Here is a 15,561-nt window from a genome sequence, read left to right as displayed (position 1 = left end):
TGAACTGAGTGAGTGGGTCTGATGGTTCCATTTAATACCTGGAGCCAACTTTGGAGTGGAAAACACTTCTGGAGTTTCCCTCTCACAGATGGTTCTAGAATTTCCTTCCTCCCTGTCAAGGCTCCAAGGTGTCTGGGTTGACAAAAGGCAAGGGTGATGTTCTTTGTGAGTTTGCTGAGAAAGCTCCTTTGAAATTTAAGTTGGGTAGGGATTCGAGAACAGTTCTGCCATTGTCCCAGCCATAAGCAATTATTTCGCAGAAAATACTGACACAGCCTCTTCCTGATTTATCAAGTGGGAAGTGTTTAAAAAGGTAGTCAGAGGTGTATTCATTAGTGCAATAGTGGGAGCATGACAAACAGTTCATAATGAGCTGTAACGGATAGAGGAGAACTTGGGATTCTAGAAAAAGAGTCCTTAAATGACCCGGAAAAAGCAACATAACTCAAAGCAGCCCGTATTGACCATGCAGACTTGCTAGAGCGGCTCTGTAATATAGATTATCAAGCGTATACACAGAGGTTCCACACAGAGGCGGACATAGCACGCACCCTACTGGCGCAGATAATACATAATGCTCCGCCTTCAACCCCCATACTAGAGTTAACCACATCTAACATGACAACTGTTAATACGCAGAGCAATGCTTCGTTCTGCAGTTACTATGAATCACCATATGCTGCCGCTCCCCGCCAGAGCCAGGAAACCAGTACATGGATGATTTCTTGAGCAATCTTAATTTCCCACAATTATTGGAGATAGATCAAATCACTAAGGTAGAGATAGGAGAAGCCATTTCTGAGCATCCAAGTATTAAAACACATGGCCTGGACGGGTTTCCAATAGAGTTTTATACCACTTTTTTGGCCCAACTAGTTCCCCACCTGGAGTGATTATACCAAACAGCCTGCACATAGGCAGACTACCTGACATCATCATGCCGGCGCTAGTGACCTGACTTCCTAAACCTGGCAGAGGCCCTAAAGATGTTACAGGATACAGGCCCCTGTCCTTATTTAATATGGAATATAAAATGTTACGTAAAGTGCTAGAGCATGCCTGCTCCCATTATTACTGCAACTGATTCATATAGACCAGTGCAGATTTTTACCAGGGCACAATATATCCTTTCATATAAAAATCATGTTATGGGGTTCAGTGACTAAATATCGAGGGACATAATATAGAATGCCCAAAATATTGACTCAAAAATATCGAAGTACAGAATATAGAATCCCTATCTACAAACAGGTAAGTACTAAAATATCGAATCCAAAATATAGATAGTTAAAATATAGTTAACTAAAATATCAAATGTTTTAAATGTATTAAAAATAATATAAAAGTAATTAAATAGTAAAAACAAATAAATAAAACATACTTAAAATATTGTAAAAAATGATAAATGTAATGTAAAAAAAAGTAGAGAATTTGTTGGATAGTCAGAGGGTAAAAATTACTATTCCCACTCCAGGGAGTGCAACAGTAGGGAAAACGTTGGATAGCGTAGGAGTAAAAATTACTATTCCCACTCCAAAGAGTGCAACAGTAGAGAAGCGTTGGATAGTGGGAGGGTAAAAATTATATTCTCACTCCAGTGAGTGGGAGTGACCTGACCCCAGGTCACTCCCCGCGCCGCACAACTCCTCTGGGGGCCCCAGTGCTGCAGAGAGTTCGCCGCTGGTGTGCCCCGGGTCCTGCATACCTTTTCTTGCTGTGCTATAGCCTGTTGTGGTTTTACTGTATTTTAATTTTTCTTCTGTCATTGTATATTCGTAGGCGCTCGTTGTGCACCCCTGCCCTCTGTGCCCCCCCGCTCCCCGCAGCTGCTCCCCTGCGGCCCGCCCCCTTTTTTACCCTACCCTCGCCCATTGGCCGCCCCGCTCCCACCTCCCAGCTGCCCCTCCCTCCCACTTGGCCTCGCAGCGGACGCACAGCTGGCGCACCGAAGGCGAGGCAAAGGCAAGCCCGTCTGCACCCGTCTGCGCCTGGACCACACCCAGCTCCACAACCCCTGGACCCCGCGTCCCCCGCAACACCAGACTGCACTACGACTCCAGCACCCTCCACGCACTCAACACCAGACTAGACCACCCCTGCTACCAGGCCCTCCCGAAGCGAATCCAAGGGCCCTTCGCCTGCCGGAACTGTAGATTCACCAGCATCCAGCACACCAAACCACCTACCAGAGAACCCAACCACCTCCGCTGCAACCTCCTCAACACTAGCTCCGCCGGCAAACACGCCATCGAACTCTGGGACCTCCTAGACTCTACCGCCCTCGATGTCGCCTTCCTGACGGAGACCTGGCTGAACGCCACCTCAGCACCAGACATCGCCATAGCCATCCCACAGGGCTACAAGATCTCCCGCAGACACCGCAACAACGGAGTAGGAGGGGGAATCGCCATCATCCACATAGACACCATCAGAATCTCGACCAACACCGATGACACCCTCACCTCCGCCGAGCACTTGCACTTCCAGATCCACACCGACCCCAACACCACCCTCAGAGGAACACTCGACTACAGACCTCCCGGACCTCGACCACAGTTCAGCAACACCATCGCGGACCTCGTCAGAGACCTCGCCCTCGCCTCCAGGGACTACATCCTCCTTGGGGACCTGAACTTCCACCTGGAGAACAACAACAACGCCAACTCTACTGCCCTGATCGACAACGTCGCCAACCTCGGACTCAAACAGCTTGTGACGACACCGACCCACGTCGCTGGACACACGCTGGACCCCATCTTCTCCACCAGCCCCCACGTCTCCTTCAAACACACCACCGAACCCCACTGGACCGAACACAGATGCGTCCACTTCACCTTCAGGAAACCCACCACACACCTCCGCACCCAACAGCTGCCACGCCGCTGCTGGGGCAAGGTCACCAAGGACCAACTGACCACCACCCTCGCCCAGAGACCACCCGCCGACTAAGTATGGGCGGAAAATCCGTTTCGCTCACGGATTTTGCGGATTTTCGGTAAATTTGCAATCCGCGAGATTCGCGAATCTCCCACAAAATCCCCAAATCCGCGAGCAGCGGATTTTATGGCTTGCTCGCACTGTTCGCGTGAGTTCGCGGCTTCCCAGTACAACTTCGTGCCCCGTGAATAAGCGCTAAATTGCAGAAATACGATCTTAGCCAAACTGAAACTACTTACCAGGTTCAAAAGTTCAGGCTCATCATTAGTAGCCATTTCCTGTAGTGCTTCCTGATGGGCCCCTCCAGAGTTCAGTTGCCTACTTGCAACTATTATGTGACCCTGCTCTGAACCTCAGAATAGTTACACATATGCCACAAAGGTCCTGAATTACAGCTAAGGGAGACAAGCAGGAGCCAGGCTGGAAGTTCAAATCCATTAATCAGCCCCTAATTCATTATTGTCAGTTGGGGCAGGGCAGGTGTTGTAACTAATTTTGCAACAATGAAAGCACTTAGCAAGTGCAAAAGATCACTAATCAGGAAGCACTAAGGAAGCAGGTGCCACCTAAAAAAATATTCTGTGACACATTAATCAGCCCCAAATTAATTCAGGTCACTAGAGGCAGGGAAGGTGTGCTTTGCTTTGCCACAATAATGTACACTGACTGTGATGAAACAGAGGGTGGCATGGGTGGGCCAGAGGGTGGCATGAGTAGTCAGAGAGTGGCAGTGGTGACAGAGAGTGGCAGTGATGAAGAAGAGTGTCCCAAACAGGCTGGACACGTAGAAACAACAAGTTCGCAAAACTTGCGACCCGACAGGTAAGTTCGCGTTTGCGAAATTGTACAAAACCCTCGCGAACTGGCAGAAACCCGCGCGAACACAAAAAAATCCGCAAATTCGCGAGAATTCGCGGATTTTGCGAATTGCGAGTTCGCAAATCCGCAAAATTCGCGAACGCGAGATTCGCAAAATTCGCCCATGCTTACCGCCGACCCCACCGACCCAGACACCGCAGTGACCAACCTCAAATAGTGGATCAAGGACTGTGCCGACACCCTCGCCCCTCTCAAGACCTCCACAACCAACCACACCAACAAGAAAGCCGCCTGGTTCACCGAAGACCTCCGGATCTCCAAGCACACCTGTTGGAAGCTGGAAAAGAAATGGCCACGACCGATCACCTGACAGCCACACAGCCCACAAGAGCACCACCTGCAGACACCACCAACTCATCTGGGCCGCCAAGAGGGCTGCCTTCAAGGACCGCCTAGACAACAACGCACACAACACCAAAGAGCTCTTCAGCATCGTGAAAGAACTCTCCAACACCAGCTCCAACACCAACGACATCCCACCATCACAAGATCTGTGCGACTCCCTGGCCACCTTCTTTCACTGCAAGATCACTGACATCCACGACAGCTTCAACTCCAACCCCGCACCCACCACCGAGTCCACCTCCCCCTACGACCACCAGCCGCCTGACCACCTGGACCAACGTCAGTGACGAAGACACCATCAAAATCATGAACTCCTCACACCCCAGATCCCCATCTGACCCCTGCCCTCACCACGTCTTCAACAAAGCCAGCACAACCATCGCGTCCCACCTCCGGAAAACAATCAACAGTTCCTTCGAGTCAGCAACCTTCCCGGAAAGCTGGAAGTACGCCGAGATCAATTCCCTTCTTTAGTAGCCCAAGGGGGACCTCAAGGTTCTCAAGAACTTCCAGCCCATCTCCCTGCTCCCGTTCCCGGCAAAAGTAACAAAGAAGATTGTCAACAAACAGCTAACCCGCTACCTCGAAGACAACAACATCCTGGACCCCTCCCAATCCGCTTTCCGCAGCAACCACTGCACCAAGACCGCCCTCATCGCCACCACTGACGACATCAGGATCTTGATGGACAAAGGAGAAACAGCCGCCCTCATCCTCCTGGACCTATCAGCAGCCTTTGACAAAGTCTGCCGCAGCACCCTTTCAGCACGCCTCCATGACGCCGGAATCCAAGAGAAGGCCCTGACCTGGACCACATCCTTCCTCTCCGGCAGACCCCAGAGCGTCCGCCTCCCACTGTTCCACTCGAAATCCACGAGTTTATCTGCAGCGTCCCACAGGGATACTCCTTCAGCCCGACGCTGTTCAATATCTACATGGCACCGCTCGCCGTCACACGACAACATAACCTCAACATCATCTCCTACGCCGACGAAACCCAGCTGATCATATCCCTCACCAAAGACCCCCACACCGCCAAAGCCAACCTCCACAGAGGAATGAAGGCCGTAGCCGACTGTATGAAGGACAGCAGACTGAAGCTAAGCTCAGACAAGACAGAGGTCCTCATTCTCGGAACCACTCCATCAGCCTGGGACGACACTTGGTGGCCCATACGCTAGGCACAGCCCCGGAACCCACAGACCACCCACGCAACCGGGGGGTCATCCTCGACTCCACCCTCTCCATGACCAGGCAAGTCAACGCCATCTCCGCGTCCTGCTGCAACATCCTCTGCATTCTCTGCAGGATCTCCAAATAGATCCCTCCCGACACGAGAAAAACCATCCCCCAGGCTCTCATCACCAGCAGACTCGACTACGGCAACGCTCTCTACTCAGGAACAACAACCAAGCTCCTGAGACGACTTCAACGAATCCAGAACGCCTCGGCACGACTGATCCTCGACATCCCCCGATGCAGCCACATCACACCCCACCTGAGAGGCCTGCACTGGCTCCCTGTCAACAAGAGGATCACCTTCAAACTCCTCATCCACGCACACAAAGCCCTACACAACACCGGACCCACATACCTCAACAACCGACTCAGCTTCCACACCCCCACCCGAAACATCCGCTCAGCCAACCTCGCCCTCGCCACAGTTCCTCGTATCCGGAAAACCACAGCTGGTGGCAGATCCTTCTCCTACCTTGCAGCCAAGATCTAGAACACTCTCCCCATCAGCCTACGACAGACTCAAGACCTGCTTGCCTTCAGAAAACTCCTCAAGACCTGGCTCTTCGATCAGTAGCGGCCACCCTCCCCCCCCAGCGCCTTGAGACCCTCAAGGGTATGTAGCGCGCTTTATAAATGCAGTGATTGATTGATTGATTGATTGATTGAGTGCAACAGTAGAAAAAGCGTTGGATAGCGTAGGGGTAAAAATTACTATTCTCAATCCAGTGAGTGCAACAGTATGGAAAACGTTGGATAGCGTAGGGGTTAATATTACTATTTACACTCCAAAGAGGGCAACGGTAGGGAAAGCGTTGGATAGCAGGAGGGTAAAAATTACTATTCCCACTCAGGAGAGTGCAACAGTAGGGAAAGCGTTGGACAGAGGGAGGGTAAAAATTACTATTCCCACTCCAGTGAGTGCAACAGGAGGGAAAGCGTTGGATAGTGGGAGGGTAAAAATTACTATTCCCACTCCAGTGAGTGCAACAGTAGGGAAAGCTTTGGATAGCGGGAGGGTAAAATGTACTATTCCCACTCCAGTGAGTGAAACAGTAGGGAAAGCGTTAGATAGAGTAGGGGTAAAAATTACTATTCCCACTCCAGTGAGAGCAACAGTAGGGAAAGCGTTGGATAGCATAGGGGTAAAAATTACTATTCCCACTCCAGAGAGTGCAACAGTAGGGAAAGTAATGATTTAATATTAAAATAAGATTACATTAATTATCAATACCAATAAAAAATAATTAAAAATAATTCCCAATTAATAAGAATTAATTATTAAAAATTAATGATCAATTAATTATCAATGTATAAATAAAAATAAATATTTACTTTATTACAATTAAATTACTTCCCACCCTATTCCCCTATAAACTCACAACCCGCTCCAAATAATAAATAATACAATTAACATAATTATCAATGAATTAATTAATTAAAATGAACTGCCAATTAATAAAAATTAATTACCAATGAATAAATATTTATCAATTAATTAATTATCAATACATATGAATAAAAAATAATATTGAATTTACTATAATTCAGTTACTTCCCACCCTATTCCCCTATAAACCCACAACCTGCTACGGAATTAAATAATGCAAAAATTAAATTACATAACATTCATTACTTTAAAAAAATAAAAAATACATTACAAAAATAATACATATAATTTTAACACATTTCGATGATTCGATATTCTGGCCTATCTATATTTTGGAGTAGATATTCTGGCCTGCCTATATTTTGGATTCTATATTTTGGACATTCAACAAAAAAGGAATTTCAGCATAAACAGGAGGGGAGTAGGCATTAGTTTGGAGGAAGACCACTCAATGGTTGTTAGGTCTAACAATCACGTTGTCTTGTAATTGCCATATAATAAGAGCTACATATATGTCATAGGTTGTATTTAACATTTTTTGTATAGAAATGTTTCTCACATTGTTGTTATGTTAATAATACTTGTAAAGCGTGCGATTACCCAAGGGTGACCTGGCGCTGGTAGCTTAACTCTATTGAGACAGGGTAGCATGGACGTGTAGCTGGAGGGAACTATGGTTTAAAGAGCCAAGTTTTCAGTTGCTTCCTGAATGCAAGGAGCTCGGAGGAGTTCCTCAAACTCCAGGGGAGGGCATTCCATGCCTTGGCCGCACCTGTGATGAAACTTCTCCTTCCCCACGAGGCTTTCCTTACGGGTGGTAGGGTCACCAGTTTGAGCGTAGGCTTCTTGTGGGATTGTACCATTTTAACTGGTGTGTTAGGTAGTCAGGGCCCAGCCATGTAGGGCCTTAAAGACAATACATAGTGACTTAAATTGCACCCATTTTCTAATGGGCAGCCAGTGTAGTCTTTTGATTTCTTTGGTTACCGATTCAAATTTAGGGGTGCCAGTCACTAGTCTTGCCGCCGCGTTTTGCAGAGTCTGAATCTATTTAGATACCGCTCTTGCATATTTAGGTAGAGCCCATTACAGTAGTTCAGCCGTGATAAAATGAGGGATGACACAACTGTTCGTAGGTTTTCTTCTGGCAGGAAAGGTTTGACTCCAGCTTGAGTAGTGAAGGGTGGCTGAGGTCGTGGCATTTATCTGATCCTCAAAGTTCAATCTGTCATCTACCATTACCCCCAGATTTTTTGCCTTCTTCGTGGGTTTGGGGAGGATGCCAAAATCTGCAGGCCACCAGTCTGGGGTCCAGAAGTTGGGCTTATTTCCGAACATTCTGTGACATCCAAGAGTTGACTGCCCTCATGCAGTCACAATATCTTTTTCCCAACCCTACTTCCAAATATAGCACGTTACAACGCATGCTTTTGCCATGCAGTAGGTAACAAAGCGGTCATTACAATGACCGTGTTGTTACCACACGTGGCGTTACATCACAAGTCCTTTCAAAGACTTATGCTATATGGCGCGCTGGACTTAGGAATAGTATAAATTACTATTTGTAATCCAGTTAGTGCAACAGTTGGGAAGGTGTTGGATTTAAAATCCAACACATTCCCTGGTGTTGCACTCCACCTAGTGCAAGTCGTTGAAACGTCTTGCTTTGTAAAGGCAAGCGTGGTAACAAAGCATTCGTTGTAACAACTGCGTTGTTATTTACCTGCGTGATATTGCCAGCGTTGTAAATGCTGTCTCCCCTACTTCCTGCCCTGGTAGCAGCGACACTACAATTCGTGTCATCTGCATACGAGGTAAGGCTAAAACTATGAGTTCTAATTATAGGGGCCAGGGGTGCAACATATATATATATATCAAGGAGGGTCGGGCTAAGGGACGATCCCTGAGGGACTCCACATGGCAGCGAAAAAGGATTGGAATAAAAATTCCCCAAGGCTACTATTTGCTTCCTGTCTGTTAGAAATGCTTTTAGAAACTTCCATGCCTTGCCTTTGACTCCAGCCTCTGACAAACAGTCTATCAGGAGGTCATGATGGACCGTGTCGAAGGCGGCGGATAGGCCAAGCATAATGAGGGCAGCCTCGCCTCCCTGGTCCAAGACTTTCCTAATTTGTTCTGTTGTTTTATTCAAGGCGGTCTCTGTACTGTGCCCTTCTCTGAACCCATACTGAGTGGGATTCAAAAGCTTATTCTCATACAGAATGGCACTCAGCTGGGCAGTTATTTATTTCTCCATCATTTTTGCTGGCAACGGGAGGCGGGAGATGGGTCTATAGTTGTTTGGATCCTTTGGATCCAAATTATTTTTTTTCAGCAATAGTATTGAGGCCATTTTCTATGACCTGGGGATATCTCCTAGTTCAAACATGGTATGGAATACTGATGTCAGTAAAGTGGCAATGGGTTCTGTGGTTAGGTTGGCTACTGTCACTGGACAGGGGCGTAGGGAGATCCTGATTTGATGGAGCCCAGAAGCTTCTTTGTCTCGTTGATACCAAGCGGGGCCCATTTCTCCAGTGTGGGACATGCTCCTGTGCCTTTTTTATGACATGTCACCGAGTTTCCTGTAGCTCCTTCTGGGAGTTCGGTGAAAGCCGAGAAAACGACTTCTACCTTTTGTCTGGAAGAACCTTGCAATTTTTTCACTCAGTTCTTGGCTTGATTCGACCCTAGGTGTGTTTGGGGTTGCCACTTCCACGGTTTTATAGAGGTATTTGGAGGAGTTTCTTGCTAAGTTGATTTGAAATATAAACAAGAGTTTTTTTTGCATTAAAACAGCTTGTTTACTTGCAGTGAGGCTTTGCTCATAAGGTTCTTTATGAGATTCGCCAATATCATTCTAGCCGTTTACAGGTAAGTTTCTGTTTTTTAAGCTCCTCCGAGTGCCAAGGTGCAGTTGGCCAAACTCGTTTGGAATGCACGTGTTTAAGCGGGCTAGATTTTCGCAGACTGACTCGACCCATTGAGTATACCATTCGGCGGCTTCTTCGACCTTTGTTGGCTGGGGCCGCATGGTGGTCTTAAGTAGTTCCTGTAATTCATATCCTACCACTTTATTCCAGGCCCTTGTTTTTATCTGATTTGACACACCCCCTCGCTTTTGGTGGTCCACCTGGGTGATAACTTCAAAGAATGTTCCTGCATGGTCGGTCCAGACCAGGGGTACAGTCCCTGTGTAGGTTAAAAAAGGGTGGTTGGAAAAGACCCCATCCAAGGTGTGACCTGCTGTGTGGGTGGGCATGTTTACAAGTTAGGTAAGATTTGCGCTGCCCATCAAATATAATAGGGCATTAGTATCTGGGTCCATGGAGGCCTCCAATTAGAGTCCCCCAGGATGGTAAATGAGTTAGAGCAGCAGAGTCCTTCTTTTAGTAGAGTCCCTAGTGTGGTTAAAAATGATGTTCTGGACCCTGGCGGTTGGAGAACAGGATCCCATTGAAGGAGTGGTGGGGCGACAGGCTTGCATTGAATGGTAGTCCTTCCTTGTTGTTTTCACTGCTACCACTGACAACCTGAAAGCTACCAACGACTGCCCTACTCATTGTAATACTTTTTCCACAACCCAGACTCTTTTCTCTCCTTCCACAGCACACATTGCACTCTTTTTCAATTTTTGCTATTTTATTTTGATGGATTTTTATTGGGAAGGTGTTGACTTGAAGCGGGCAGTTGGCAAGTTGGTTCCTGATACCAACTGAGATTGTGACTTGCTTTATGGAAGTGGCTTCCTTATGATTGTGCGGGGACTTTTATTAGTATAATGCATTATACAGGTCCAGGTCAGTCAGTCCCTTTCTAACTCACTGAAGGGCTTATTATACAAAAAAGGTAATTATGAGAAGTGACATAATGTAGAGCCATGGCAACAAAAAGCATGCTTGTCATTATGCCTCAACATAACTGATTTTCCACAGATTTTTCCACCAAGTTAATATATCCTTGTATCCTACATTGAGTCCATGTTACTAGAATACAATGGGGGCATAGATTAGTGATTGTCTCTGGCTGACTCCCAGTGGCAGCTGGGAACCTCAGAAAATAATGCTCCTCATGTCAGTCTGTCTATTGGATAGATTGGAAATGCTGCCATCAGCTGCTAACCAGTACACCACCTGGTCCAACATATGTTCATATAGTTAACTATAAAAATTATCACAAATAATAATATCCCTTCCACTGCTCTGCTTACTCTAATCACTAATGGGCACATGCATCAACCTATTTAGGAAGTGCAAACGGTGCAAATCGGTAAATTCGGCCGTTTGCGCTTCCTAAATACGTTTTTGGGATGCATGAAACAATTTTTCCAAATTCGCTTTTTTTTGCATTTCCTAAAAATGCGAATGCATTTAAGGAATCGCATTTGTGCGATTCCTTAAATGCAATGCATCAATTTAACACGAGGTTGGCCCTCGTGTTAATTTGCGAAATTCTTTAAAAAAGCACAAAAATGCATTTTGGAAAGTGTCATGTTACAGACACACATGTCCTTAGGACATGTGTGTGTGAAAGATACACTTTAAAATACATTTCAGGGGTGCAGGGGGGGGGGTCCTTTGGACCCCCCTCTGCACCCTTGCAATGCATCAACAAATTGCGAATTCCAAAAAATAGAAATGCAAAACGGCATTGATTCCTATGGGCCTCTAGGCCCATGGGAATCAATGTAATGCCATTCCTTAATTGCGATTCGCAATTAAGGAATCGCAAATTCCGAAAATTAAGAAATCCTAAAAAAAATTAGGATTTCTTGATGCATAGGATTTTGCAATCCCTAAATTGCGATTCCTTAATTTTCGCAATTTAGGAAATGCAAATTCCTACAATGATGCATGTGCCCCATGTTTCTGCTGATGATTGTCTTGTCTAGTCATGTTATCTGAATCTGGTACATAGGTTATGAAATGTTATATAGATTGAGAGCTGCTAAGTCGTACTTACTCTCCAACGCACAAAACAATATCATGCTAGAGCCGAATTACTTCCACAATGACTCATGCTGGGCTGCAAGGGATAAAGTCTAGATTACTATATAAGGGTGGGGTAATCTCGCACATGTTAAATACCATATCACACGGTGTTCATTTTTACTCGGTGTGAATTCACTTTCACAAATAACGGGGCATGTAAGCTGAGGGCCAAGGTTTCAACAGAATGGGGCTTAAGGTTCCTCCAGCTCCTTGGAGATGCTCTAACGCAACTGAGAGACTTGTGTAGCCTTATGTTGTGCTAAAGTGCTTACACTTTATATTTTTAGATTTGGGACTTGTTTGTTCTATTATCGTTTTGCTAATTGTTTCTTGTTGTCATACCATGAGTCATGTCACTGGAGAAAATTCAACCTTAGGTACTGGCTCCTTTGAAGGTTTTTAGCCATTTTTACACATAATGGAGGAAGCCAGGGTTATGTCAGGGTTATGTCATTTAGTAGGATTGAGGTACAAAAGTTGGAACTTTACACACAATGTTAAACTTATGTTTTCAGTAAATGTCTGAATTTTCAAAAATCTTAAAGAATTCCAGAAGTACTCTAGAATTATGCAGCAGTCACCGACTCCCAGGAGTATCCACTTACATAAATGATTTAGCAGACATAAATGTACATGTTGACATTTGTACATGAGAGAATTTCAGGTTAATGTGCACTTCCATTGTGAGGATCTGGGTGCATTATATGATATGGCTGGGGGGCCTTACTGTGGAACACACTCGAAAACCTTGATTGGGTCCAGTCAGGCTAATTTGAACAATCTTAAGTTTAACCCTGGGTAGGTATGACTTTCGAGCAGAAAAGCTGAAATAAAGAAACATAGTGTAAAGCATTTAACTGCACCAAACAACGAAATAAGATCACTAATCCATAATGAAATGCAAAACCAATTTCTAAAAATATTCTTATGACTTTTTAGAGTGTAAGATGAGCAAAATCAACAGAAGGGTTCCAAAGATATGATTTTTCCAAGGTTTTATCACTTTTAATTTCAACCGCGAACAAACGTTAGTACTACTACTCCGGCCCGGCTTTGCCGTCCAAATCCAACAGAATGGAGGTCTAGCTGGGTCAGTGGAGTAGGGGGGAGGTCAACTTAGGTGATTACGTTTGGAGAGTAAATTTTTAAATTCATTAGAGTAGAGATGGGTGGCATACAGTGAAACCATTTATTCTTGAAAGTAAATTCTGTTCTTCTGACTTTATTATTAACGCGCATTTGGGCCACCTAGGTATGTCTGGAGTGAGCCATGTCACGTGGGTTATCGCCACATGGCAAGTGGAAGTTAGCCAGGAAGAATGACGTGTAGTTCAAGAAGAGTGCAAGGCCACAGCCTGCCTGAAGCCTGGGAGTCTGCAGTACAAGACCCAAATGAATGAAAACCACATATTAAAGTTAAAACAATTGTATAGAATGTAATGTGAATGCGGGTGGGAAATAAAGTTTGAATAAAAATGAAGGGGATGGGTTTATTAACAAAGGGCTAACTGAAAAGAGTGCTATATAAGCATGGTGTGATGATCTTCCCCCCTTGCCTGACCAATCAGAGTTAGTACTTTAGGATATTGAAACATTAATGGGTGCTACATGATGAGAGAAAAGGTATAATTGAGGTTGTTTTAGTTAGTTAGAGAGACGTCTATGCTGAGATGCTGTGAGGCGTGGGTGCTGTCGGAGAGATGCTGATGAAGAACTGAATGAAGAACATACTATCCTAAGAAGATGGCAGAAGAATCTTGAGGAGGAAGAGAGTGTCAGAGAGGGGTGCGAGGTGAATGTTGGTGTTAGAGAGGTCATCTTTCTTGACCTGAATCCTGTCCTGAAGTCTTTGTCTTCTGACCTCTCCCGGGGGATCCCTATCAGCCCTTTGGCCAGGGGGTTGGTCTTCACACCATCCTAGGTAATTATCAAGTTCGCAAGTTTGCAAGTGGTCTTTTCTCTCTGCCCTCTCCTTTCTGAGCTTAAGTCATTGCAAGTTTGAAGTATGTGTAAATTAGCTTTTTAATTGAATTTTCTCTCCTGTGAGTGATGGTGAATGTACTGTACTTTGGAGTGGATCACACGCTAATAATCGACCTGAGGAAAGAACTTTTTGATTAGTGAACAGCTGATTACGAATAAGATATAATCAATCTTAAATTGTCAAAAAATAATAAACTTTGACTCCAGCGGTTTACTCAATTTGTGTGTGTGTTATGGGCCCAGGTGAGTATATGGTATTGGAGTATTTGTTGCTGGTACGCCGCTGGATCACATGTACCCAGGCTTTCCATAGGAATTCTGTGAACACATGTACCCAGGCTTTTCGTATCTTCAATCTGGGCAAAGGTGAAGGCTGCCTGCAACTGGGATTTGTAGAAAACGAATAGTCTGCATTATATAATTTTCATAGCGCCTCATACCCATGTAGAGACTAGAAAGCATGTGTAGTGCTGGAGGAGCAGAAGGGTGCCAAGTATACTGTGTTGTTTGGAGTGTTGAGGGTTCATAGAGTGGCCTATGTGAGAAGCGTCTGTCTGGCATTGGGCACGAGGCTAGGTAGTGCCTCGAAGGTGTCACCTCGAAAACTAGATGCGCTGAAGCACACAGAGAAGCGTTGGGTGTGTGAGAGCGCAGTCACACGCGGACAGGAGAGGACTCAAAACTTGCTGGGCGCAGTTTATTGCAACGCTTAAGGATGGAGAAAAGCAGAGCCATGTGCGAGAGTTCTTTTGCAAAAGTGATTAGAAGAGACCTCACCCTCCCCCCCTTCCCTCCTCCCCCCAATGTTCAAAATCACAGCAAAACCCTAAACTCTTCACTTTTTGTTCAAAGTTCAAGGCAGGTATTCACTTGCAATAAAGGCTCAGCGTTGAAACAATGTCTCCTAATATTTACTTCATAATTCAAAGGTGTAATTCAACAAACGTTTCTATTCTCCTAGTGTGCTTCACGGAACAAATATTCTATGGCTTAACATTCTAACACAATAACATGTTATCATCTTAACACGTTAACATTTACAAACAGCTTTGTTCAGCAACCTCACTAGGCGCTATCAAACAACAGAGAGGCGCAGAGAAAGCCAAGAGAGTCCCACGGGATGTTTCAACTAAGACAATAATCGACATATTCATGCATTCAAAACGCAGCTGTAAGTTTTCAATTCGATCAGTAATAATGTATACACATACATATTTAACAATGCCGTTACGCTGTAATATAATATTTAGCTTTTTATACCAACGTGCAAATTGCTAAGTGCCCATGTTATACACACAGGCACGGTTATAATGTTTACTTACCTACGAAGGATAAAGTTAGAATCTTGGAACTCTCGGAAAGAAGGGGGTCGAGCAAGAAGAGGAAACAGAAAAACACACTTCCACTTCCAGCCATTGTCCTCACATATATGAACTAAGCAGAAGGGCTTGGCATCTCACATCAAATAACTTCAACTGCTGTTTCCCCTTAAGCTACGTTTTTTTCTAATTCCAACAACCGATGAGAAGCCACAACTTTCCAACTCCTCGCTGGCAACAGCACTCGCACTGTTGTGTAGGAGTGATGTCTTGTGGAGCACTTGCAAAGCAGCACAACCGGTTACATGTTCCTGTGTTTTTCGGGTCCTCCGTTTTTTAGTTTAAAAATATTTATTTGAAAATATACAGCTGTAGACATTAATAAACAGAACAACGAGATATAATAGTGAAATAGTCCAAAGAGATATAAGGGAGAAATACATGTGAAATATAATACATTGAATTAAAAACATAACTCGAA

At 45.1% G+C, this 15,561-nt stretch overlaps 1 protein-coding gene across 1 annotated transcript in view; it reads right to left on the bottom strand.

Annotated features, from left to right (window-relative positions):
• The window catches only part of LOC147726408 (UDP-glycosyltransferase 3A1-like), a 446,431-nt gene extending 431,209 nt beyond the window's left edge, over positions 1-15,222 (bottom strand). The window contains exon 1 of the mRNA XM_086960530.1: positions 15,084-15,222. Coding sequence (XP_086816656.1) covers positions 15,084-15,177 — 94 coding nt within the window. The 5' untranslated portion in view covers positions 15,178-15,222. The remainder of the gene's footprint in view (positions 1-15,083) is intronic.
• Positions 15,223-15,561: the final 339 nt, after the last annotated feature.

The sequence above is a fragment of the Lissotriton vulgaris genome, chromosome 3_1 (genome assembly GCF_964263255.1).
Source record: "Lissotriton vulgaris chromosome 3_1, aLisVul1.2, whole genome shotgun sequence".
Classification (NCBI taxonomy): Eukaryota; Metazoa; Chordata; class Amphibia; order Caudata; family Salamandridae; genus Lissotriton; species Lissotriton vulgaris.
This window is presented reverse-complemented; position numbering and strand designations above follow the sequence as displayed.